Source organism: Capricornis sumatraensis, chromosome 1 (assembly GCF_032405125.1).
Source record: "Capricornis sumatraensis isolate serow.1 chromosome 1, serow.2, whole genome shotgun sequence".
In the NCBI taxonomy this organism is placed as follows: domain Eukaryota; kingdom Metazoa; phylum Chordata; class Mammalia; order Artiodactyla; family Bovidae; genus Capricornis; species Capricornis sumatraensis.
The window spans coordinates 49,005,911-49,033,146 of record NC_091069.1 but is presented as its reverse complement, the minus strand read 5'-3'; the positions used below and the strand labels follow the sequence as shown (position 1 = coordinate 49,033,146).

General features: G+C 37.2%; 1 protein-coding gene across 1 annotated transcript in view; it reads right to left on the bottom strand.

The window, feature by feature from the left end:
* The window catches only part of LOC138074812 (uncharacterized), a 31,767-nt gene extending 29,514 nt beyond the window's left edge, over positions 1 to 2,253 (bottom strand). The window contains exon 1 of the mRNA XM_068966791.1: positions 2,239 to 2,253. Coding sequence (XP_068822892.1) covers positions 2,239 to 2,253 — 15 coding nt within the window. The remainder of the gene's footprint in view (positions 1 to 2,238) is intronic.
* Between the last annotated feature and the right edge of the window lie 24,983 nt (positions 2,254 to 27,236).

The window sequence follows — 27,236 nt, the reverse complement described above, 5'->3', positions numbered from 1 at the left end:
ATAAGGTTTATAACTGACAACAACAGAATATATGTAAGCTAGAGATGATGGAAAAGCACTTTTAAAACACAAAGAAAAATAAGAAAATCCATCAACTTGGAATTCCAAACACAAAAATGTCTTTCAAAAATGAAAGATATTTTTCTGCAAACATAAGGTGAGAAGTAAAACAGAGCTTTTTCCTGACAACAAAAGCTACATACCTTCACTACTAAAGGAAATTCTGTAAGCAAAGGAAAAAAATATAACAGATGAAAATTTGAATTTATATAAAGAAGAGAGAGTGCCAGAAATGTCAATATTTAAGTAAGTATAAGAAATACTTTATTTTGTGTAAAAATCATTTTAGAAGTTAGTGGGAGGTATTCTGACCATCTAAAGAAATGGCAGAAATGTAAATCTGATGTTTTCAGGTTTTGTCCCCCAAAAAACAATGAAAACAATTTTAACATTGCCATAAAACAGAGTTCAGAAGCAAAATCACATATATACAGTAAAATTTTTTAACAAAGGTACCTATATAGTTAAATTGAGCAGCCATTTAACAAAGAATGCTAGATAAAAATCAGAATGCAAGATAAAAATGTCTCATCAGAAAGAGAAATTAAGTTTTAATACCCTATCTAATGTAGAAAAATAAAAATTGAATAGACCTAAATGAAAGCCAAAACTATAAAACTTTTGAAAGAGAACAAAAAAAAAAAAAAAATCTTTGTAACATCATGAGAGACATAAATGTACCAGTTAACACAAACAGGACAAACAATCAATGAACTCTTAAGGAAATGTATTTTGTAAAACAAGTTCTCACAGAAAATCAAAGTACTCTTCAGAGTAATTCATTTAGCAAAAATAAAAATTAATTCACAAATGCAAAAAGCATATTTGTCATGCATATATATGATAAAAGATTTATAACCAAATTATATCAGAAAATTTTGCAATTCAATAATAATACAAAAAAAAAAAAACCTGATCCAAAAGTGATTAATATATTTGAGTAGAGTTCTGATTATAGTAGAGTGATTATATGCCTTCTATAATCACTGTGAATGCTAATAAATCATATAGGATCACAAGTACTTCAAATGAGTCTTCTGGAACTGTTTCTTCTTTCACACTATGATTCCATAGCTGCAAGATAAATGTGTATAAAATAATATGTGTGTGTGTGTGTGTTAGTCGCTCAGTCATGTCTAACTCTTTGCAACCCCATGGACTGTAGTATGCCAGGCTTCTCTGTCCACAGAATTCTCCAGGCAAGATACTGTACTGAATAGCCATTCCCTTCTCCAGGGGATCTTCTTAATCCAGGGATCGCAACAGGGTCTTCTACATTGCAAGCCAATTCTTTACTGTTTTAGTCACCAGGGAAGCCCACAATAATACATATCTCACATTATATATACATCATGCTTGGACTACATAAACAGTTGAACCTTGAACAGCATGGCTTTGAGCTACGGAGTTTCACTTATATATGTCATTTTTTTTTTTTCAATAAATATGTACTACATGCTTGCATGCTCAGTCATGTCTGACTCTTTGTGACCCTGTGGACTGTAGCTTGCCAGGCTCCTACATCCATGGGATTCTCCAGGCAAGAATACTGGAGTGAGTTGCCATTTCCTACTTCAGGGGATCTTGTTGAACCAGGGACTGAACCTGCATGCCCTGTTTCTCGTGCATTGGCAGGCAGAGTCTTTGCCACTGAGCTACTTGGGAATGGTGCCATATGTGTGCCTCTGTCCGTGGGATTCTCCATGTAAGAATACTGGAATGAGTTGCTATTCCATTCTCCATGAGATCTTCCCAACTCAAGGATTGAACTCAGGGCTCCTGAGCTGCAAGAAGATTCTTTACCATCTGAGCCACCAGGTAAGCCCTATTATAGTACTACACAATTCAAGATTGGTTGAATCTAAAAATGCAAGACCTTGGATAGAGGATTCCAAATATAGTTATGTTTGACATTTGACTGTGCAGGGCTCAACATACCAAACCCTCGTGTTTTTCAAGATTCAAATATATATATATATATAATGTTATATTTATATATTGGGAAATTATTAAGGAAACTGTATACTGCATGCCATACTAGCTATACAAATTTACATTCATATCAGCTTGTATAAGGATTCCCTTTATTCCACATCTTCACTGACACTTGCTTCTCTTTTAGATAATAGCCATCCTAACAGATTTGACTATGGAAAATTCTGAGAGAGATGGGAATACCAGACCACCTGACATGCCTCTTGAGAAATCTGTATGCAGGTCAGGAAGCAACAGTTAGAACTGGACATGGAAAAACTGACTGGTTCCAAATAGGAAAAGGAGTACGTCAAGGCTGTATATTGTCACCCTGCTTATTTAACTTCTATGCAGAGTACATCATGAGAAACGCTGGGCTGGAAGAAACACAAGCTGGAATCAAGATTGCCGGGAGAAATATCAATAACCTCAGATATGCAGATGACACCACCCTTATGGCAGAAAGTGAAGAGGAACTAAAAAGCCTCTTGATGAAAGTGAAAGAGGAGAATGAAAAAGTTGGCTTAAAGCTCAACATTCAAAAAACGAAGATCATGGCATCTGGTCCCATCACCTCATGGGAAATAGATAGGGAAACAGTAGAAACAGTGTCAGACTTTATTTTGGGGGGCTCCAAAATCACTGCAGATGGTGATAGCAGCCATGAAATTAAAAGACGTTTACTCCTTGGAAGAAAAGTTATGACCAACCTAGATAGCATATTGAAAAGCAGAGACATTACTTTGCCAACTAAGGTCCATCTAGTCAAGGCTATGGTTTTTCCTGTGGTCATGTATGGATGTGAGAGTTGGACTGTGAAGAAGGCTGAGTGCCAAAGAATTGATGCTTTTGAACTGTGGTGTTGGAGAAGACTCTTCAAAGTCCCTTGGACTGCAAGGAGATGCAACCAGTCCATTCTGAAGGAGATCAGCCCTGGGATTTCTTTGGAAGGAATGATGCTACAGCTGAAACTCCAGTACTTTGGCCACCTCATGCAAAAGACTCAGATGCTGGGAGGGACTGGGGGCAGGAGGAGAAGGGGATGACAGAGGATGAGATGGCTGGATGGCATCACGGACTCGATGGACATGAATCTGAGTGAACTCTGAGAGTTGGTGATGGACAGGGAGGCCTGGTGTGCTGCGATTTATGGGGTTGCAAAGAGTCAGACACAACTGAGTGACTGAACTGAACTGAACTGAACTGAACAGACTTGAAGTGATTGTCATTTTTAAGTCTTCTTTGAAAAGAAAAAGGGTTGGGATATGTGGCATTTTTATTTTTTAGTTCTCAACTTGCACAAAATTTTCATCTGTAGCACATTTATATAAAATTTATAACATAAAAATATTGAGGAAAAAGAACTGTCAGCAAGAGAACAGATCAGTAGAGTCTCAAGGAAACAATAAGTTCAATGACATTTGAATTCCTTATTGTGGCTGGCAAACATTGTAGATGTAAAAATCACATTTCTATATAACAACTGACATATAATATGTGAGCACTTAAAAACCTTTGTAGGATTGTGTGTAAATTAAAATGTAGCACACGGATAGGGTTTCACCCAAGGCCACAGATAGCCTTTTGAAGCCAAAATATTCAGCTCAAAATGCATTTTTAAAAATAATGCCTGCATTCACCTAACTAGTAAATGAACAGTATTTCTCTAAAATCATTTCCTCTCTTACAAATTGCCCACATCTGACTTACTCCCCTGAAATATATGTGTATATATATATATATATATATATATATATATATATATATATATATATATATATATATATATATTTGGTATTAAAATTTTCCAAGTTTAAAAACAACCAGTCCTTAAAAATCTCTCCATTTCATGATCATTTATATAATTATTTTTTTCTTTTTGAACCTGTTTCTCTCACTCCCTACCCCTATCTCTGATAACCATCAATCTGTTCTCAGTACATATGAGAGATCATTCAATATATGACTTTATGTATGTGGCTCAAATGCTAAAGAATCTGTCTGCAGATCAGAAGACCCAGGTTCGATTCCTGGGTCAGGAAGATCCCCTGGGAAGGGGGATATATATATGTGTATATATATCCATATATATATATATATATATGTATATATAATTTCATTACCCATTCATCCATCAGTGAACACTTAGGTTGTTTCCATATTGTGGCTATTGTAAATACAATGAATGTGGAAGAGCATATATCTGTTTGAGTTACTATTTTTATTTTCTTCAGATAGAAATGTAGAAGTGGAGTTAATGGACTGTGTGAAGTTCTAGATCTTCCCTGGTGGCTCAGTGTGGGTAAAGAATCTGCCTGCAATACAGGAGATATAGGTTTGATTCCTGGGTTAGGAAGATCCCCTGGAGGAGGGCACGGCAATTATGCTCCTGTTACTGATTTCAATTTTTATAAAATTTGGTCAGATTGTGGTCAGAAAATATACTTAATATGATTTTTGATATCCTGAAATTTTTAAGTTTTACTTTACAGCCTAAAATATGATACATCTTAAGGAATATTTTTTGTGCTCTTGAGAAGAGTATGTATTCTGGTGCTATTGCATTGGAGGTTCTCTATAATCTTTAATGTCCTTTCTGCCTATAATTTCACTGTTTCCTCATTGATTTTTTTGTTTAGGTAATCTATCCAGTTAGAAAGTGAGTTATTGATGTCTTCTACTATTATCATATTTCTGTTTCTTTCTTCCTTCAATTTTGCTAATCATTCCTTTAAAGAAGGAGGTGATACAATGTTGGTCAGATATATATTTACAATTGCTGTATTCTCTTGATGAATTCACTCCTATATCACTATATAGTGACCTTTATCCCTTGTGACCAATTTTGACTATAAACCTATTTAATCTAAGTGTAGCTGCTTATGTTCTTTTGATTACTATTGCATCAGTTCAGTCACTCAGTTGTGTCAGACTCTTTGCGACCCCATTAACTGCAGCATTGCAGGCCTCCCTTTCCATCACAAACTCCTGGAGCTTACTCAAACTCGTGTCCATCGAGTAGGTGATGCCATCCAAACATCTCATCTTCTATCGTCCCCTTCTCCTCCTCCCTTCAATCTTTCCCAGCATTATTCCCAGCATATTTTTTCCATTCCTTCGCTTTCAATCTATAAGTGTCTTCAAAACTAAACTGAGTCTCTTGTAGTGTTAGATCATGTTTTTTTTTTTTTTCCCATTTAGCCACTCTGCATATTTTGATTGCACAATTTAATCAATTTACATTTAACATAATTATTATTGATATTGTCATTTTTAAATTGCCATTTAAAAATTATTTTCTGACTTTTTAAGTTCCTTTACTCATTTTTTCCACTTTTGACATTTTCCTTTGTTATATATTTATTTATTTTAGTTGCATGATTTAGTTACTTTCTCTATAACTTTTATGTATTTAACAGACATTTTTTCTTTCTAGTTATCATGGGGCTTACACAAAGCACATTATAGATATGACAGCTTTTTTAAAACTGATAATAACTTATATTCAACTCATAAAAAATCTCTAGATTTAACTTTTCATACCCACACATCTTATGCTATTGATGTCATAATTTTCATCAAATTATTGTAGCTATACCTACATTTAAAAGTATTATCTTTTAACTTTTATGCCAGAGATAAAAGAGATTTATGCACCATCATTACAGTATTAGTGTAGTCTGAATTCAACCATATTTTACCTGTACCAGTGAGTTTTATACTTCTATCTTTTCATATTGTTACATGGCATCCTTTTATTTCAACTTGAAGAGCTACTTTTAGAATTTCTTGTAAGTCAATTCCTGTTGTGATGAACTCCCTTATTTTTATCTGGGAATGTCTTGAATGTCTTAGTATCTCCTTTATTTCTGAAGGATAATTTTCCTGGTATGGTATTTTTTGTTGTCTTTTTCTTAGCACTTTGTATATATCATCCCACTCTCTCTTGGCCTGAAATGTTTCTCCAGAGAAACTTGCTGATAGATTTCTATGGGGGTAGGAAGGTTGCTTTGTACGTAATGAATCATTTTTCTCTTATTGCTTCCAAACTTTCTCTGTTATCTTTGACTTTTAATATCTTGATTACAATGTTTCTTGGGTTAATCTTTTTGAGATAACTTTTTTTGGGGTCTTTTGAGCTTTCTACTAAAATTTAATATCTAAGTTTTCAGCTGCTATTTCTTTAAATAAAAAAATGTTCCCCTTTCTCTCTCTCTTTTCCTGGGATTTCCATGATGTGAATATTCATTTACTTGATAGTCCTATTACTCATGGAAACTTTCTTCAACTATTTTTCATTTTTTCTCATTTCTTTCCTCTTCTGTTAGTTTCAGATAATCTGTCCATGAGTTTGAAGACTTTTTTTTTCTTCTGTGTGATAGAGTCAGTTGTTGAAGATCTCTATTGAGTTTTTCCATTCTGTCATTGTATCTTCTGCTCCAGGATTTCTGTTTTGTTCTTTGTATGGTTTATATTTACTTATTACTTTTCTCACCTTGTTCATGCATTGTTTTCCCTGCTTTCTTTAGTTGTTTTCCTGTGTTCTCTTGCATTTCATTGGCTTACTTTAAGATGATTGTTTTCTATCTTAGGTAAAATTCATATATTCAATTCTTTCTTGGTTCGCTATCAGAGTTTTATTAGTTTCCTTTGGTGCATTATATTTCCCTGATTTTGTGTGTGTATGTGATTCACTTAGCCTTGCAATAATAAAGATCTCTTCAGTCTTTACAGATTGATTTTGATAAGTAAACACCTTCTGTCAGTTCCCTGGGCTATTGAGATTACTTTCAAAATTACAGTTATGCTGGACTGAAACCAGGCTCTGAAATTGTTACTGAATTTTCAGTAGGAGGTACAGTTTGTAGGTCTGTTATCAAAGAATTGAATCTGTCTGGTCCCCATGTGAATAGGACTTCCTTTAAGACCTTGTTGAGTAGAGTAATGCTTTGTCTCAAGGCCCACTGTTGAATCTGCAGCCAGAGTGTGTTGTCAAGTGCACAGATATGTGTGAATCCCCACTAGTTCCCTGGGAGGGCTCCTAATGGTTGGTTCCTTATCCATGCAAGACTGGAACCAAGACTGGACCAGAACCAAATCCCAGGTGTGCTTCAAGGACTTTATTGGGTCTGAGGTATGCAGCTCTGTTTCTGGGAAATGGGTGGATATGTCTCTAGTCAGGTCTTGAGTAGCCAGAATTGATCCCTGACTAAGGATAGGAGGGATTAAAGCTGTTATATTGTTGTTTTAGGATAAACAGTGAGACTGTGGTCGTCAGGCTTACCTCCAGGTACATGAACACATGTGTTTTCTGGTCTCTGGGTAAGCAGGGCTATGTGTGGACCAGAGCTTGGAAGTGTTGGAGCTGAGCACTTAATCATGTCCGTACCTGCTCTTGGACCCATGCGGACTGGTCTGTCTCCAAGTGCTCTGACAGGTCTGTCTCCCTGAAGAAATTTGGACTATTAAGACTGCTTAAGGACTGCAGTTGGGAGGAGATGGAACCAACTATAGGTCTATTTTAGGATGTTTGGGATATAGGCATGAGTGTTTATGGTCAGGTCCCTAGGCCAGCAGGAAAAATCACGTACTGCATATAGAAGAAGTTATAATACAGTTACAAGGCATTTAAGAATCTACTGTCAGAACAACTTCCACAGTTGCCTCCAGGGGCTCCTAGACTGCGCCAAGAGGGACTAAAGCTTGGTCATAGGCCTACTTCAATGTCAGTAGCTGGGATCAAATCTGCAAGCCTGTCGCCTGAAGCTGACTCTTCCAAGGTCCTTTGATATATTGTTCTGATGGCAGGACAAAGGCCAAGTAGCTGAGTTCACAAAAGTATGAAGCTCTTTCTGAATCTGCAGCTGTGAATATGGTTTGTGAGTCAGCCAACTGAACACAGCCTGCATTCTCAAAGTGATGCTCTCTGGTCCTGGACTCCACCGCAGTTTTATCATCTTCTATCTGGATCCCAAAGCTCCCACAAATGCACTTTTGTCTGAGGACAATTGCCAAATTAAAGTTACTTAGGGGGAATAAAGTCAGAGACCTTCTATTCTGCCATCTTGCTACATCACCTTAATTTCAGTTTTCAACTTTTGATAGTGTTTCCTTCCACCAATGTAATTGCTTGATGCTGGTTTGTATGATGTTTGAATACATAATTTTTCCATAAGTTTGAATATATTTCCTCAGCAATTTCACATTTTAATCACTGACATGAATTATAAATGTATAGTACAATAAAGTAGAATAAGATGAATCTTGACAACTAAAAAAATTATCACTGTAACATTACATTCAAAGAGACCATAAAGTTTCTTAGAGAAATGAACAGGCTGGTATACTCATTAAAAGCTCTTAATTAACTAGCTTCCTTCAGGTGACATTCTTGCACACTAATTTAAGGCAGTGTACAAATGACAAAGATGCCACTGGAACATTGGGAAGGTTATTTGATGAATGCCCAACCAAATAAAGTACTGTATGAATCATTTAATTGGATATGTTGCATAAACAACTAAGGTTTGTTTTTTTTTTTCCCCCACTTTTTGTTGTCAGGTGCAGAGGTGACTTTCATTGCTTTTCTGTTATTATTTTAATAGTGTATGGAAGGATCGATTTAAAATTGAACAGTCACCTCTAAAATGCTAATTCCCCTTAGTCCTCAAAGTAGTTTTGAATGTGAGAAAGTACATTATTTTTCTCTATTTGTCATTTATTTTATCCATTGCTTTTTACCTCATTTAAAAAAAATAATGTATCTAGTCATTAAATCTTGCTTCTGAAATATAATTGTTTACAAATCTGATTAATTTCAAAAATATTATAGAAAAGAGGATGAAAAATATGATGATAATTGGCAGAAATTTCTTTTTAAGTGGCAATAGCTGATTTGAGATGATAGTATAGTGTGCAGGGATAAGATTTATTTGTTCTGAATATGATTTCCATCAAGTTACTAAGATAACTAAGTTGGTAACATCTACTTTATCAGTCCCAGCAAGGATAAAAGTTGTGTCTAAAAGTTTTTTTTTTTTTTTCCTACAAAACAATCTTTTCTATCAAATTACATTAAAAATCAGTCCTTTCACTCCAAGTAACTGTCTCTGATAGACTGAATTAAATATTATGATATTAAAAATCAGTATCATGTTATGTTAGATTTGGAAATAGTAAATAAAATACATAGTTTCCCTTTATTTAAAAGATAAACATGCTATAGTAAGTATCCCTGATGATTTTGAGACAGGAGATTTGGGGCCCCAGGTTAAGCAGCTGGAGTTTGTTCCCAATGGACAGAAACTTCAAAATATCAATATCAGAATAACTGGGAGAAGAGTCTGGGCCTGCCAGATAAGAGATAAGAGACCACATATTTCTCATTCTTGAAATCAAGGAAACCTTTCTCACTTGAAAGCTCAGACCAAAAGGGGAGTTAAGTTTACCTTTAGGCCTCTTTGGTGCAATCCTTCTTGACTGAGAAATACACGAGCATATTGGAGGATCCTGAGATATACCAAATAAAGATTCAGAACTAAGCAAATAAAAATGATTGGTCAAAAGAAATCCAGAAGAAAATGCCCTATATAAGTGATTTAAACTACCACAAGGGCACAACTCCCTCTCTGAGTCCATCTGTGTGTCTAGCCACTAGTACTGTTCTCTTTTTAACTCTACTCTTTATGTTATGCAGAAGCCCTGTAAGTTACAATTTGCCCCGCACTCTCCCCTGTTCCAGATCCTAGATGTAGCCCAAAGGGTGATTAACAGTCAAGAACAAACTGAGGAGGAAGAGAGAAAACAATGTGAGAAAAGACAGGCTGGGGTCTTATGGAACTGACAGTTGCTGTCAGTCATGCTTTGCAACCTCAGAATAACAAAATGGGGCCAAGAAAGTTCAACAATTCATCTAGAAGTAAGATTAATAATGGGGGAATGCTAAAAATGCAAGTAAATTGACTATTGGGCCTGAATTGCCAGCAAGAGCCTCTGGGGCTAAGCCCAGTCTGCAAACAAACAGGTCATCAGAAGAGGGACTGTCCTCAGTCCTAAGGGGGAAAGGAAGCTCCCACCTCTGAAATGGCCCTACTGGATGACTGAGATGGCCCAGGGATTCTGGAAGCTCCCCCTCCCCTCATCCCCACTCCAACAAGATATCTATCTCCATTGAGGAGCCCTAGATGGTCATGCACTTGGCAGATAAGAAGATTGATTTTTTAATTGATATGAGAGCCATTTAATTTGTCTTAAATTTCTCACACTGGACATCTTTCCTCCAAAAGCCATACTGTGATTGCTGTCACTAAAAAGCCTTGTACCATGATTTTACTGGACCTCTCACTTGCCAATTTGAGCAGCAGTTGATTTCACTTGCTTTTTTTAGTTGTACCTGACTGTCCCATCCCACTTCTGGGGAGAGACCTTCTGAGCTCCCTTGGGGCCATACTCTGACTAAGAGATCCCAAGCAACACTGATTTTGACTCTAAGACAAACTAGCCAGAAGAGCAGAGTCTTATTTCCAGCCATATTCTAAAAGCAGTGGATCCTTTAGTATGGGACAAAGGAATTCCTCGAAAGGCCATAAATTCCCTATCTCTAAGAATTAGCCTTAGGCCAGAAACTCCCAACACTTGTAAGAGACACTATCCCATAAAGTTGGAAGCTAAGAATGGTTTATAATACTTCTTAGATAAATTCTTAAAACATGGCCTGTTGATGCTTTGCCAGTCTTCATGCAATATTCCTATTCTGCCAGTTGTTAAGCCAAATGGGGAATATAAGATGGCACAAGGCCTTAGAGCAGTAAACAATGTGCTGGTCCCTGTACATACCCTTGTGTCCAATCCTTAAAGAACATTAGCCCAGATCCCTGAGGATGCTAAATGGTTTATTGTGCTTGATCTCAAGGATGTCTAGTGTGTGTGTGTGTGTGTGTGTGTGTGTGTGTGTGTGTGTTTCATCTCAGGTCATCCTTAATAACAATATCTGTTTATCTTTGAGTGGACTGATCCCAACTCAGGGCATATGTGACAATACACCCTACTTCAGAGATTTCAGGATAGCCCACACTTGTTTGCATAGGTCCTAGGAAAGGAACTAAAGGAAAAACACCTAAAAGACGGTGTTATCCTATAGTATGTAGATGAAATATTAATATGTATTCCCCCATGGTGGCCTCAGATCAAAATACCATTGAAGTTTTTAATTTCCTTGGGGCCCAACGTTACAGAGTCTCTCAGACAAAGGTACAAATCTCAAAGCAACAAGTTAAATATCTGGGAGATATTGCAAACCCCACTTTGAGCTAAGGACACAAGATATTAGTTTATTCTAGTTCTACAGCAAATTATTTTGAATATGTTTTTATGTGTTATAATAGCACTAATTTGGGGAACAGAGGAATTTTTTGATCACTTTTATTTTTCTTTAGTTGCTTTTTTCTCTGTTCTGCTTTACTCCCACAAATGTGAAATTCAACTATTCTTCATTCAATAGTGCAATGCAATTATATATTCTTTCATTTTGCCTCCCTGTGTTTCAGGGTGTATGTTTCCTTCTGCCCTATCTCTAGTTAATTGATTACTCTTTTCATTCTAAAGGCAAATAACTGCAGCATTTTTGATAGGCAAATATAATCATCCTACATATATTACAACCACTTAACAAATACTTTTGTCATTTCTTGCATTTCCTATACACGAGGTTTTCTTATTTCTTCCATTCTCAACAATATGATCCTTCCATATTTTGGTAGATAATTTTTCAAGAACTTTAGGTTGCTTCTTTCTATTTCTATCATACTCATGAGACAAAATGATTTGGTAAATAAATTAACATCTCTAGTAGAGTGGTTCTTCTACACTGCTTCCTGAGTTGGGGACATATGCTCAGCCTACTTTGTTAAAGAGAGTTCTCCAATTGCACTTTCATTTTTTGTTGTCGTTGATAGTTAATATTTACCTTAGTATGTTTCCCAGGAATCTTTTCTCTTTTAATCCATAATTTGAATATTTTTTAAAAAATAAGAAAAACAAATACTCTGCCATTTGTAATTGCCTTCTCTGGTGTGTGCTATGTGTTGTTTATTTGTTTCTGATATATCTTATTTTTGGATTGGTTCTTTCTCTTCTCCATTGTATCTGCCAATTTTATTTTTTATGCTATTTATTTTTCCAAAAATTCATTAGTGTTCTTTTTTTTTTTTTTTCTCTTGCCCAGGTTTGTGAGTTTATTATACTTGTTCACATCTTTCTACCATTTCAATCGACCTTGGAGTAAATGGGAGATAGAGGAATCTTTTCTCTTATTCATTCTAATAAATAATGACTGTGATCTATTCCATGTCAGACATTATTCTAAGTGCTGGAGATATAATAATGAATAAAACTAATTCCCTGATATGATTGCCCTTAACAATGGATGCATGTGTGTGAGAGATACATATAACTATGTAGATAAATATTTAATATTTCAAATACTGTGTGATTATTTTACAAAACATAAAACACTATATCAAAAATTTGCAGAGATGTAAAGCAGGGAGATGTTAGTGCAGATAAGGCAATCTGAATCAGGGAAAATTTTTCTGATAGGCATGATTTTCTCAAGTACTAGAAGTAGGTGCGTGTGTTTAATGGTTTGCTTTTGAACCTTCCAATGGACAATAAATACAGCTGACTAAGGCTCATCCATTAATTCAAAAAACTGAGGAAATTCAAATAAGATATATTAACAAAGCACATATAGATCACACAATTTATTTTGTCTTTAATACAGAATATTTTCACCTTAAGTATTTCCATAATGTCTCTGACACATAGTTCTATCTATATTCCTATGAATAAAATTAATATTTGAAAGGAATAATCCAAGAGATGTTTTTCCCTGAGGTCAGTGGAGGAGGCCTAGAGAAGCGACCCCATGTCGAAGGAGTGGTGGCTGTGTGGGTGCAGGAGGGCGGAGAGGAGCTACTCCACGTTCAAGATCAGGAGGGGTGGCCATGAGGAGATATCCCTTGTCAAAGGTAAGGAGCACCAGCTGTGCTTTGCTGGAGCAGCCGTGAAGAGATAAACCATGTGCAAGGTAAGAAAAAGCCAAGTAATACAGTAGATGTTGTTACAGGGCATCAGAGGGCAGAAACACTGAAACCATAATCAAAGAAAACTAGCCAATCTGATCATGTGGACCACAGCCTGGTGTAACTCAATGAAACTAAGCTATGCCATGTGGGGCCACCCAAGCAGGAGGGTCATGGTGGAGAGGTCTGACAGAATGTGGGCCACTGGAGAAGGGAATGGCAAACCACTTCAGAATTCTTGCCTTGAGAAGCCCATGAACAGTATGAAAAGGCAAAACGATAGGATTCTGAAAGGGGAACTCCCTGGGTCAGTAGATGCCCAATATGCTACAGGAGATCAGTGGATAAATAACTCTAGAAAGAATGAAGGGATGGAGCCAAAGCAAAAACCATACACAGTTGTGGATGTGACTGGTGATAGAAGCAAGGTTCGATGAAATAAAGAGCAATATTACAAAGGAAGCTGGAATGTCAGGTCCATGAATCAAGGCAAATTGGAAGTGGTCAAACAGGAGTTGGCAAGAGTGAATGTCGACATTCTAGGAATCAGCAAACTAAAATGGACTGGATGGGTGAATTTAGCTAGATGACTGTTATATCTACAACTGTGGACAGGAATCCCTTAGCATGGTCAACAAAAGAGTCCAAAATGCAGTACCTGGATGCAATCTCAAAAACGACAGAATGATCTTTGTTCATTTCCAAGAAAACCATTTAGTATTATGGTAATCCAAGCCTATGCCCCAACAAGTAATGCTGAAGAAGCTGAAGTTGAATGGTTCTATGAAGACCTACAAGACCTTTTAGAACTAAAACCCAAAAAAGATGTCCTTTTCATTATAGGGGATTGGAATGCAAAAGTAGGAAGCCAAGAAACACCTGGAATAACAGGCAAATTTGGCATTGGAGTACAGAATGAAGCAGGGTAAAGGCTAATAAAGTTTTGCCAAGAAAATGCACTGGTCATAGCAAACACCCTCTTCCAACAACACAAGAGAAGACACTACACATGAACATCACAGATGGTCGACAACAAAATCAGATTGATTATATTATTTGCAGCCAAAGATGGAGAAGCTCTATAAAGTCAGTGAAAACAAGACCGGGAGCTGACTGTGGGTCAGATCATGAACTCCTTATTGCCAAATTTAGACTAAAATTGAAAAAAAAAAGTGGGGAAAACTACTAGACCATTCAGGTATGACCTAAATCAAATCCTTTATGATTATACAGTGGAATTGAGAAATGGATTTAAGGAACTAGATCTGATAGAGTGCCTGATGAAATATGGATAGAGGTTCTTGACATTGTACAGGAGACAGGGATCAAAACCATCCCCATGGAAAAGAAATGCAAAAAAGGAAAATGGCTGTCTGAGGAGGCTTAATAAATAGCTGTGAAAAAAAGAGAAGTGAAAAGCAAAGGAGAAAAGGAAAGATATAAGTATCTGAATGGAGAGTTCCAAAGAATAGCAAGGAGAGATAAGAAAGCCTTCCTCAGAAATCAATGCAAAGAAACAGAGGAAAACAACAGAATGGTAAAGACTAGAGATCTCTTCAAAATAATCAGAGATACCAAGGGAATATTTCATGCAAAGATGGGCTCGATAAAGGACAGAAATTATACAGGTCTAGCAGAAACAGAAGATATTAAGAAGAGGTGACAAGAATACACAGAAGAACTATACAAAAAAGTTCTTCATGACCCAGATAATCACGATGGTGTGATCACTTACCTAGAGCCAGACATCCTGGAAATTGAAGTCAATGGGGCCTTAGAAAAGCATCACTACAAGAAAGCTAGTAGAAGTGATGGAGTTCCACTTAAGCTATTTCAAATCCTAAAGATTATACTGTGAAAATGCTGCACTCAACATGCCAGGACATTTGGAAAACTCATCAGTGACCACCGGACTAAAAAAGGTCAGTTTCCATTCCAATCCCAAAGAAAGACAATGTCAAATAATGCTCAAACTACCACACAATTGCACTCTTCTCACACACTAGTAAAGTAATGTTCAACATTCTCCAAGCCAGGCTACAGCAATACATGAACCATTAACTTCCAGATGTTCAAGCTGGATTTAGAAAAGGCAGAAGAACCAGAGATCAAATTGCCAACATCTGCTGAATCATCAAAAAAGCAAGAGAATTCCAGAAAAATATCTATTTCTGCTTGATTGACTATGACAAAGCCTTTGACTGTGTGGATCACAATAAACTGTGGAAAATTCTAAAAGAGATGGGAATACCAGACCACCTCACCTGCCTCTTGAGAAACCTGAATGCAGGTCAGGAAGCAACAGTTAGAACTGGACATGGAACAACAGACTGGTTCCAAATAGGAAAAGGAGTGCATCAAGGCTGTATATTGTCACCCTGCTTATTTAACTTCTATGCAGAGTACATCATGAGAAACGCTGGGCTGGAAGAAGCACAAGCTGAAATCAAGATTGCTGGGAGAAATATCGATAACCTCAGATATGCAAATGATACCACCCTTATGGCAAAAATTGAAGAGGAACTAAAAGCCTGTTAATGAAAGTGAAAGAGAGTGAAAAAGTTGGCTTAAAAATCAACATTCAGAAGACTAAGATCATGGCATCTGGTCCCATCACTTCATGGCAAATAGATGAGGAAATGGGGGTAATAGTTTCAGACTTTGTTGTTTTGGGCTTCAAAATCACTGCAGATGGTGATTGCAGCCATGAAATTAAAAGACGCTTACTCCTTGGAAGGAAAGTTATGACCAACCTAGATAGCATATTCAAAAGCAGAGACATTACTTTGCCAACAAAGGTCCATCTAGTCAAGGCTATGGTTTTTCCAATGGTCATGTATGGATGTGATAGTTGGACTGTGAAGAAAGCTGAGCCCCAAAGAATTGATGCTTTTGACCTGTGGTGTTGGAGAAGACTCTTGAGAGTCCCTTGGAGTGCATGGAGATCCAACCAGTCCATCTTAAAGGAGATCAGTACTGGGTGTTCATTGAAAGGACTGATGCTAAAGCTGAAACTCCAATACTTTGACCACCTCATGCTAAGAGCTGAGTCACTGGAAATGACCCTGATGCTGCAAGGAATTGGGGCAGGAGGAGAAGGGGATGAGAAAGGATGAGATGGCATCACCGACTCGATGGATGTGAGTTTGAGAGAACTCCGGGAGTTGGTGATGGACAGGGAGACCTGGCGTGTTGTAATTCACAGGGTCACAAAGAATCAGACACGAGTGAACGACTGAACTGACTAACTGACTACTACATATTCACAAGGCATTTATCTTTTGAAACTATGTAGACTGTTGAGAATTAGCACTATTATCACATCATTGTGACAGAATGTTTCAGGACATTGAGGAACAAATGATCACTGTATAGCTTACCAGCACTAGTCAGTACATACCTTTAGAGTATCTGATTATTTCAAGAAATAAAGAGCAGCCACTAAAGAGAGACATATAAGCAGCAAAATATATCTGTAAAAGTTCACATTTCATTATCATCTTACATCATAACAGAACAGAACAATTATAACTGCATTAAATATGTATATATATAAACATATATGTGGAAACAAACATAGAAAATAAATTATACTTATTAAGAAGAGAGTTCTTTAATTAACTTTGAATGAAAGTTAAACATCAAAAATAACTGAGCTGAGATATGAATCAAGGATTTCAACATTATTTAAAATTTCCAAGTTAACTTCTGGTATATTTTATACAATTAAATAATTTACCTCATTTTATTTTACCCCAAATGATAATATTTATCCATTTGGCAAAAAAGGCGTTCTTTAATTAAGAAGTGATGGTGTTTAAGTTACCATCTTCATGTCTCAAAATTTGAATATAAACTTCTATATCAATAAACATCTACATTAACTTTATTTTTCTGAAAATAAATGTCTTATTGAAACATCAAGATGTTTTTATTGCTTTTATTTTTCACTGGAGATAACTTGCGATACTTCTCTAGTATCACAGCCATAAAGTTTAATTTGCTTCCTAACATAGTTACCATTTTGTAATTAATTATTTTTGAATATTTATTCTAATGACTCTTCCCTCTTAAAAGTTCTAACAATATTTCTCAAAATTTATTGCCTTTTCCTTGATTTTCTAGATTAAGTAAAAATTTGCATACTGAATGGTGAGGCCAAACAAAAACTGACTTCACTTTTTTGGGTTCCATAATTCAGATGGCAAGACTAAAGATTACAAGCGTCTTGGTAGGAATCAGTTCAGTTCAGTCATTCAGTCATATCCAACCCTTTGTGACCCCATGAATTGCAGCACAAAAGGCTTCCTTGTCTATCACCAAGTAACAGAACTAATTAAACTCATGTCCCTTGAGTCGATGATGCTGGCCAACTATCTCATCCTCTGTTGTCCCCTTTTGCTCCCACATTCAATCTTTCCCAGCATCAGGTCTTTTCCAGTTCTTCACATCAGGTGGTCAAAGTATTGGAATTTCAGCTTCAGCATCATTTCCTTCCAATGACTACTCAGGACTGATTTCCTTCAGTATTAACTGATTGGATCTCCTTGCAGTCCAAGGGACTCTCGAGAGTCTTCTCCAACACCATACTTCAAAAGCATCAATTCCTCAGCACTCATCTTTCTTTATAGTCCAACTCCCACATTCATACATGACTACTGGAAAAACCATTGTCTTCACTAGATGGACCTTTTTGGGCAAAGTAATGTCTCTGTTTTTTAATATGCTGTCTAGATTTGTCATAACTTTCTATCCAAGAAGTAAATGTCTTTTAATTTCATGGCTGCGGTTACCATCTGCAGTTATTTTGGAGCCCCCAAAATAATAGGTAGGAATAATGAATATCATGATTGTTATTTAGTGGTCTCCCATTTATACACTGTGTGTGTGTGTGTGTGTGTGTGTGACCCTGCTCAGTCATGTCTGAGTCTTTGCAACCCCATAGACTGTAGCCTTCCAGGGCTCCTCTCCATGGGCTCTTCAGGCAAGAATACTGGAATAGGTGGCCATTTCTTCCTCCAGGGGATTTTCCTGACCCAGGGATCCAGCCTGCATCCTTTGTGTCTCCTGCATTGGCAGGTGAATTCTTTACCACATGAACCACTTGGGAAGCCCCTTAAACAACATGCTTCTGACTAATTAACACATGATGAAGGAACATCAACCAACCCCACCCATAAAACAGAGCATTCAATTTTATGTTTTAGTGATTTATTATGAAAAATAAATAGAAAAGAATATGTACATGTGTGTGAGATATTGAACATGGTACTATGGCGGCTGTGGCAGCAGCACAGAAGTAGGACAGCTGTGACAGTGGTGCAGAAACAAAGCCGAGAGGAACTACACCACTGCACTTTACTGGAGCATCAGTGAAGAGAGACCCCATGTACAAGGTAAGAGAAACCCAAGTAAGATGATAGGCACTGAGAGAGGGCATTAGAGGGCAGACAGACTGAAATCACAATCGCAGACAACTAGCCAATCTGATCACAGGGACCACAGCCTTGTCTAACTCAATGAAACTAAGCCATGCCTTGTGGGGCCACCCAAGATGGAAGGGTCATGGTGGAGAGGTCTGACAGAATTTGGTCCACTGGAGAAAGGAATGGCAAACCACTTCAGTATTCTTGCCTTGAGAACCTCATGAAAAGTATGAAAAGGCAAAAAGATAGGATACTGAAAGAGGAACTCCCCAGGTTGGTAGATGCCCAATATGCTACTGGAGATCAGTGGAGAAATAACTGCAGAAAGAATAAAGGAATGGATCCAAAGCAAAAACAACACCCAGCTGTGGATGTGACTGGTGATAGAAGCAAGGTCTGATGCAATAAAGAGCAATATTGCATAGGAACCTGGAATTTTAGGTCCATGAATCAAGGGATTTTGGAAGTGGTCAAACAGATGACAAGAGTAAAAATCGACATTCTAGGAATCAGCAAACTAAAATGGACTTGAATGGGTGAATTTAACTCAGATGACCATTATACCTACTACTGTGGGAAGGAATCCCTTAGAAGAAATGGAATAGCCATCATAGTCAAAAAAGAGTCTGAAATACAGTACTTGGATGCAATCTCAAAAAAGACAGAATGGTCTCTGTTCGTTTCAAAGGCAAACCATTCAATATCACGGTAGTTCAAGTGTATGCCCCAACCAGTAAGATTGAAGAAGCTGTACTTGAACAGTTCTATAAAGACATACAATACCTTCTAAAACTAACACCAAAAAAAAGATGCCTTTTTCATTATAGGGGACTGCAATGCAAAAGTAGGAAATCAAGAAACACCTAGAGTAACAGGTAAACTTGGCCTTGGAGTACAGAATGAAGCAGGGCAAAGGCTAATAGAGTTCTGCCAAGAGAACGCACTGGTTATAGCAAACACCCTCTTCCAACAACACAAGAGAAGACTCTACACATGGACATCATTGTCAACACCAAAATCAGACTGATTATATTCTTTGCAGCAAAAGATGCAGAAGCTCTATGCAGTCAGCAAAAACAAGACCGGGAGCTGACTGTGGCTCAGATTATGAACTCCTTAATGCCAAATTCAGACTTAAATTGAAGAATTGGGGAAAACCACTAGAACATTCAGGTATGACCAAATCAAATCACTTATGACTATACAGTGGAAGTGAGAAATAGATTAAATGGACTAGATATGATAGACAGTGCCTGGTGATCTATGGATGGAGGTTCATGACATTGTACAGGAGACAGGAATCAAGACCATCCCCAAGAAAAAGAAATGTAATAGTGCAAAATGGCTGTGAAAAAAAGGGAAGCAAAAAGTAAAGAAGAAAAGAAAAGATATACCCATTTGAATGGAGAGTTTCAAAGAATAGCAAGGAGAGATAAGAAAGCATTCTTCAGTGATCAGTGCAAAGAAATAGAGGAAAGCAATAGAATGGGAAAGACTAGAGACCTCTTCAAGAAAATTAAAGATACCAAGGGAACACTTCATGCAAAGATGGGCTCAGTAAGGACAGAAATTGTAGGGACCTAATAGAAGTAGAAGATATTAAGAAGAGGTGGCAAGAATACACAGAACTATACAAAAAAGATCTTCATGACCCAGATAATCATGATGTTGTAATCACTCACCTAGAGCCAGACATCCTGTGATGTCAAATGGGCCTGAGGAAGCATCACTATGAACAAAGCTAGTGGAGGTGATGGAATTCTAGTTGAGCTGGTTTCAAATCCTAAAAGATGATGTTTTGAAAGTGCTGCACTCAATATGCCAGCAAATTTGGAAAACTCAGCAGTAGCCACAAGACTGGAAAAGGTCAGTTTCCATTCCAGTCCCAAAGAAAGGCAATGCCACAGAATGCTCAAACTACCGCACAATTGCACTCATCTCACACACTACTAAAGTAATTCTCAAAATTCTCCAAGCCAGGCTTCAGCAATACGTGAACTGTGAACATCCAGATGTTCAAGCTGGTTTTAGAAAAGGCAGAGGAACCAGAGATCAAATTGCCAACATCCGCTGGATCATGGAAACAGCAAGAGAGTTCCAGAAAAACATCTATTTCTGCTTTCTTGACTATGCCAAAGCCTTTGACTGTGTGGATCACAATAAACTGTGGATAATTCTGAATGAATTAGGAATACCAGACCACCTCTCCTGCCTCTTGTGAAACGTGTATGCATGTCAGGAAGCAACAGTTAGAACTGGACATGGAACAACAGACTGGTTCCAAATAGGAAAAGGAGTACATCAAGGCGATATATTGTCACCCTGCTTATTTAACTTATATGCAGTGTACTTCATGAGAAACGCTGGACTGGAGGAAGCACAAGCTGAAATCGAGATTGCCGGGAGAAATATCAGTAACCTCAGATATGCAGATGACAGCACCCTTATGGCAGAAAATGAAGAAGAACTAAAGAGCCTCTTGATAAGAGTGAAAGAGGAGAGTGAAAAAGTTGGTGTAAAGCTCAACATTCAGAAAATGAAGATCATGGCATCTGGTTCCATCACTTCATTGGAAATAGATGGAGAAATAGTGTCAGACTTTATTTTTTGGGGCTTCAAAATCACTGCAGATGGTGATTGCAGGCATGATATTAAACTATGCTTACTCTCTGGAAGGAACGTTATGACCAACCTAGGCTGCATATTGAAAAGCAAAGACATTATTTTGTCAACAAAGGTCCCTCTAATCAAGGCTAAGGTTTTTCTAGAGGTCATGTATGGATGTGAGAGTTGGACTATGAAGAAAGCTGAGCGCTCAATAGTTGATGCTTTTAAACTTTGGTGTTGGAGAAGACTCTTGAGGGTCACTTGGACTGAAAGGAGATCCAACCAGTCCATTTAAAAGGAAATCATTCCTGAATATTCATTTGAGGGACTGATACTAAAGCTGAAACTCCAATACTTTGGCAACCTGATGAGAAGAGCTGACTCATTGGAAAAAAGAAAAACCCTGATGCTGGAAATGATTGGAGGCAGGAGGAGAAGGGGACGTCAGAGGATGAGATTGTTGGATGGCATCACTGACTCAATGGTTTAGGTAGACTCTGGGAGTTGGTGATGGACATGGAGGCCTGGAGTGCTACAGTTTATGGGATCGTAAAGAGTTGGACACTGCTGAGCTATTGAATTGAACTGAACTGAACATGGAAAATAATTTCTTAAATTACAAGAAGGTAAAACACACACACACACACACAAACAATGTAAATGGAGCAACAGAAAACCTAAAGCCTAATTACTCTCCCTCAAATAATTAGGACATTTCTCCAAAAAATGGAATTATTATAATTTGGAAAACCTAAAGAACAAGAATGAGCTTTTCAAAATAAACATTTAAGTATATATCCCCAAGTTCAGCGAGTTTGCTAGAAGTTTAAGTAATCTCAACCTTCCAGAAAGTAGAAAAATCCTAATAATGACAAATATGTACAATATGAGCCAAACTTTCAAAATCCAATTGGAGATATCTAACATCAAAGTAATAAATACTCTTGAAAATATTAAAAAAGAAGAAGAAAATTTAAAAAAAGAATAAACTATTCAAAAAGTGTCACAAGAAAAAATGATATAACAGGAGGATACAGATTTTATCTTTGGAAAGAATAGCTAATGAAACAATTACCAAATCTATCAAAAGATTTCAGAAAACCACAGACAGGAAAAGAGACAAGAGAGAGGAAAGGCAAAGAGCAGAGTAGAGGTAAGGAGGAGAAATAATTTACATAAAAAACATGGGAATGAGAATAGCATCAGACCTTTGAAAAATAATATTCCCTTTTAGCAGAAAATAGAGCACAACATTCTCAAAATTCTGCTGAAAGATATTTCTCAGTTGGAATTTTGTAGTTAGTTAAATATTCATAAAAATATAAAGCAAAATTTGACCTTTTCAAGTACTCAAAATAATCACCCTCCTCTGCCATGTATCACTTTTTAGGAAGTTGCTTAATTCTTTTATTCCATTTAAACAAGTGTTTAGGCAATAAAGGAATGAATAAAGGGAGAAATGAAGGAAATTTGTAGAATGCCATGAAAGATGACATAAAAGGAATCCTCAGGACCGTGTCCACCCAGAAAGCCCAAAAGCTAAACAACAAAGCAGAGAGCCAGGTAATATTTTGACCAGAATGGCAGAGACTCCTACAAGATGGCCAGCCTGTTAGGATTTTTCTAACAAACAATAGAATTAAAGAAAAGACTAAAGAATATTAAGCAAAAATATATAGTGAAAAATATGAAGTAATTATTGTTGTAGATAGGACATTTGAGTGTGCAAACTTGGGTGTGCATCAGAATCATCTGAGTTTATTAAATCACACAGATAACTAGATCATTGCCTTCCATGTCACACACACACTAAAAAAAAAAAAAAAAAAAGCCTGCCCAAGATTTTTACCTACCTCTAAGTGGGCATATGAGGTTTCTTCTGAGAGTACCAATGATATGCTGAGATGAGAAGCAATTTCACAGCATGAGGAATAGTTGTTTCTGGAATGCTGTTGACAGGAACAGAATACGTACAGAAAGGCTTAAGTCCTTCCTCCCTATAGTTTTACTGTCATCCTGTGGTACATAAGGCTAAGAGTTAGATATTCAAGTAAATTTATAGAATATTAAATTATCTAAATGTGAAACTATGATGGATTCAAAAAATTCATGTAAGAATGATCCTTCCAAACTCAAAGCTTTTTAAATGGGGTTTCTCTAATGAGATATGTGTCATTTTTGATTCAGAGATTAAAATTTAGAGGTAGAATAAAGAAAATAATTGCTTTAATTTAGCTGTTTTTAACATTGTGTCCAAAATAACACTATCATTGTATACCTTTCCCCCTACAAAAAAAAAAAAAAAAAAATTATTTCTCTCTCACTAAAAAAAGCCACCTGGAGAACAGCGTAATTTAACAGTTCTATGGAAATCAACCTCCTACTTTTCTTTTTCGCCATCCTATTGTTTACCATCTTGGAAATTCTTTCCCTTCCACAGATAACCAAGGAAGCTCTATCTGTTATATCTGCATGTGTGATTTAAAGGATAGGAAAAAAAAGTAGGAAAGCACAATAGTTTCATGTGGCTTTCCAAAAACCCTCACACACTTCTGCTTAGGTCTAATGAGTCAGAATGTTGTCAAAAGTTATACTCTGCAAGCAAGGTTGAGGAATGCCATCTTTTAGGGAGCTTATTCAATTCCTAAATAAATTCTGGATTCTATAATTAAGGAATGATGAGTGTAATGTTATTTGATGATAAGTGGCAGGTTAATCCCAGGAAGCTTATGCATTAAGTTTCAGGTATTTTGTATTTTGCAAAAGCTATAATTGAAGAACAACATTATTAATTTTAAAATATTAATATTAATTATGAAATATTATATAGTATTAAAAATGGCTCATTATATGAAATTTCATTCAATTTGAGTTTTGAAGGATGAATAGTAATCAGCCAGAAAATAAACTGTGAAAAATTCTTAAAAAGGTGGGAATACCAGAACACCTTAATGTGCCTTCTGAGAAACCTGTATTCAGGTCAAGAAGCAATAGTTACAATTGCACATGGAAAAACAGACTGCTTCTAAATTGGGAAAGGAGTACTTCAAGGCTGTATGTTGTCACCCTGCTTATTTAACTTATATGTCTATCTCATCATGTGAAATGCCAGGCTGGATGAAGCACAAGCTGGAATGAAGATTGCAGGGAGAAATTTCAATAACCTCAGATACGCAGGCAAGACCACTCTTATGGCAGAAAGCAGAGAAACTAAAGAGCCTCTTGATGATGATGAAAGCAGAGACTGAAAAAAGCTGGCTTAAAACTCAACATTCAAAAAACTAAGATCATGGTATCTGGTTCCATCACTTCATGGCAAATAGATGGGGAAACAATGGAAACAGTGACAGACTGTATTTTCTCGGGGTCCAAAATCACTGCAGATGGTGACTTCAGTCATGAAATTAAAAGATGCTTGTTCCTTCAAAGAAAAGCAATGACAAGCCTAGACAGCATGGTTAAAAACAGAGAAATTACTTTGCTCACAAAGGTCTGTATAGTCATAGCTATGGTTTTTACAGTAGTCATATATGGATGTGAGAGTTTGACCATAAAAAAGACTGAGCACTAAAGAATTGATTCTTTTGAACTGTGGTGTTGGAGAAGACTCTTGAGAGTCCTTTGGACTGCAGTGAAATCAAACCAGTCAGTCCTAAAGGAAATCAGTCCTGAATGTTCATTGGAAAGACTGATGCTGAAGCTGAGGCTCCAATACTTTGGCCACCTGATGTGAACACCCGACTTATTAGAAAAAACCCCAATGCTGGAAAAGATTGAAGGCAGGAGGAGAAGAGGATGACAGAGGATGAAGTGGTTGTATGGCATCCCTGACTCAATGGACATGAGTTTGTGCAATCTCCTGGAGATGGTAACGGACAGGGAAGCCTAGTGTGCTGCAGTCCATGGGGTTTTAAAGAGTAGAACGTGACTGAGCAACTGAGCAACAACAAAGAAACAGTTTAGGAGGGAAAGAGGAGTTTCAGGAGAGAGAAACACACCTGGAAAGTACTGAAGATGCTGGAAACACAAATAATGAATGATTTTTTTGTGGGAAGATGATAATAATTGCTTTGCCTAGGAATTTAGAAGTATACACACAATCTCCTCCTCTATGGTATTTGAAAATGGTAGATATAAGACTAGCAAGACAAAATAACACTTTATTATTAGCTGTGGATTTTACCTCCAAAGCATAAGATAAAATTTCTTAAGCTAGGTTGAATCCTCTTTAGAGCACCTTCATCTCAGTCTCCGTGAGAACAATATGACCTTGAGAACAATATGACAAAGCTCTAAGTATCTTGCCTGTGTGCCGTGCTCAGTCACTTCAGTCAAGTCCGATTCTTTGTGACCCCGTGGACTACAATCCCCTGGGCTCCTTTGTCCATGGGATTCTACGGGCAAGATACTGGAGTGAGTTGCCATACCCTCCTCTAGAGGATCTCCTGAACCCAGAGATGGAACTGACCCAGGGATCGAACTCAAGACTCCTCTGTCTCCTTCATTGAACGCAGATTCTTTACGTACTGAGACACCTGGGAAACCCCTCTAAATATCTTCCTTACATAAACTCCCAAACCTAAGGCTCAAGCCAAGCAACTCTAATGCAAGAAAATATAAAAGTGGATCACCATACTCACCTTCAAACATCAAAAGGAGAAGAATACAACTAGAAGGGAATACTATTCTTGGCCCACTGCCCAAGTAGGGCCAGGATAGTGCAGCTCTTGTGTACAAACTGTCTTCATGTTGAATGCCCAGCCAAGGATGCTTGGCAGGCTCTAAACCTTATACTTGATATGGAATACTTTAAATGATAAATAATAATAATAAATAATTTTTATTTATAATAATTCTTTTAAGGTAAGCAGATTTACAGGCTTCCCAGGTGGTGCTAGGGGTAAAGAACTTGCTTAACAATGCAGGAGAGGGAAGTAACGTGAGTTTAATCCTGGATTGGGAAGCTCCCCTGGAAAAGGGCATGGCAACCCACTCCTTCAGAGGAGCCTGGCAGACTGTGATCCATGGGGGTCACAAAGAGTCAGACACTACTGAAGTGACTTAGCACACACACACAAAAACAGGTAGATTTACATACAAGATGTTCAACAACTTTCCCAGGTCACCCTGATCACGTTGGTTGAGCCAGCTTGTAAAATCAGGGAGCTTGAGTCCAGAGCACTCATTCCTTCCTCTTATGCTACTCTGTCTCCTTCATAGAACATTCTTATTACTGTTCTATTACTTGACCTTCACAGCAATACTGTGAGAAATGAAAAGAAGGTATGATAATTATTTTATTATTTTGCTGAGAAAAGTGAGATTGGGGTTCACTCAATGTACACAACTGTTAAGTGCCAGAATGGTGTGACTTAATGTCTTATGATTCCAAATCCAATTTTCTTTCTGCTTTACAGCTGATTAATATTTGTATAGTCATTGCCACTTTCTGTTCTTAACTCATATGTGAAAAGTGTCTGACTTTTTGCGACCCCATGGACTATAGCCTACCAGGCTCCACTTTCCATGGGATTCTCTAGGCAAGAGTACTGGAGTGGGTTGCCATTTCCCTTCTCCATTTGTAGGCATATGTAGGCAGCTTTAATTCAGGCTTATTATTCTCCTAATATTCATAGGAGAATAATACAATGCATTGTCTTGACATCTCAGTCCACCTATTGGAGTTGGATATTAATTCTTTCTGAAAAATTTATTTTGCAAATTACATTTTGTTGACAAATACAGGTACTCTGAAAATGGTAGGATTATCTGAGTCTTTACCAAATCATGTGAATTACTTCCCACATCTCTGTGAATGTGTGCAGAGTCAGATTTAACTCACTTTTAATATCAGGGTGAAAGGTTGTTGCTTAACCATGAAAGACACCGGGATTCTTGGCCTCCGGAGAAGAATTCAATGTGGGGCCAGAGATGAGGTATGATTGCTCAGAGTTGTTGTGTCACTTCAGTTCAGTTCAGTCTCTCAGTCGTGTCCAACACTTCACGACCCCATGAATCGCACCACGCCAGGCCTCCCTGTCCATCACCAACTCCCAGAGTTCACTCAGACTCATGTCCTTCGAGTCAG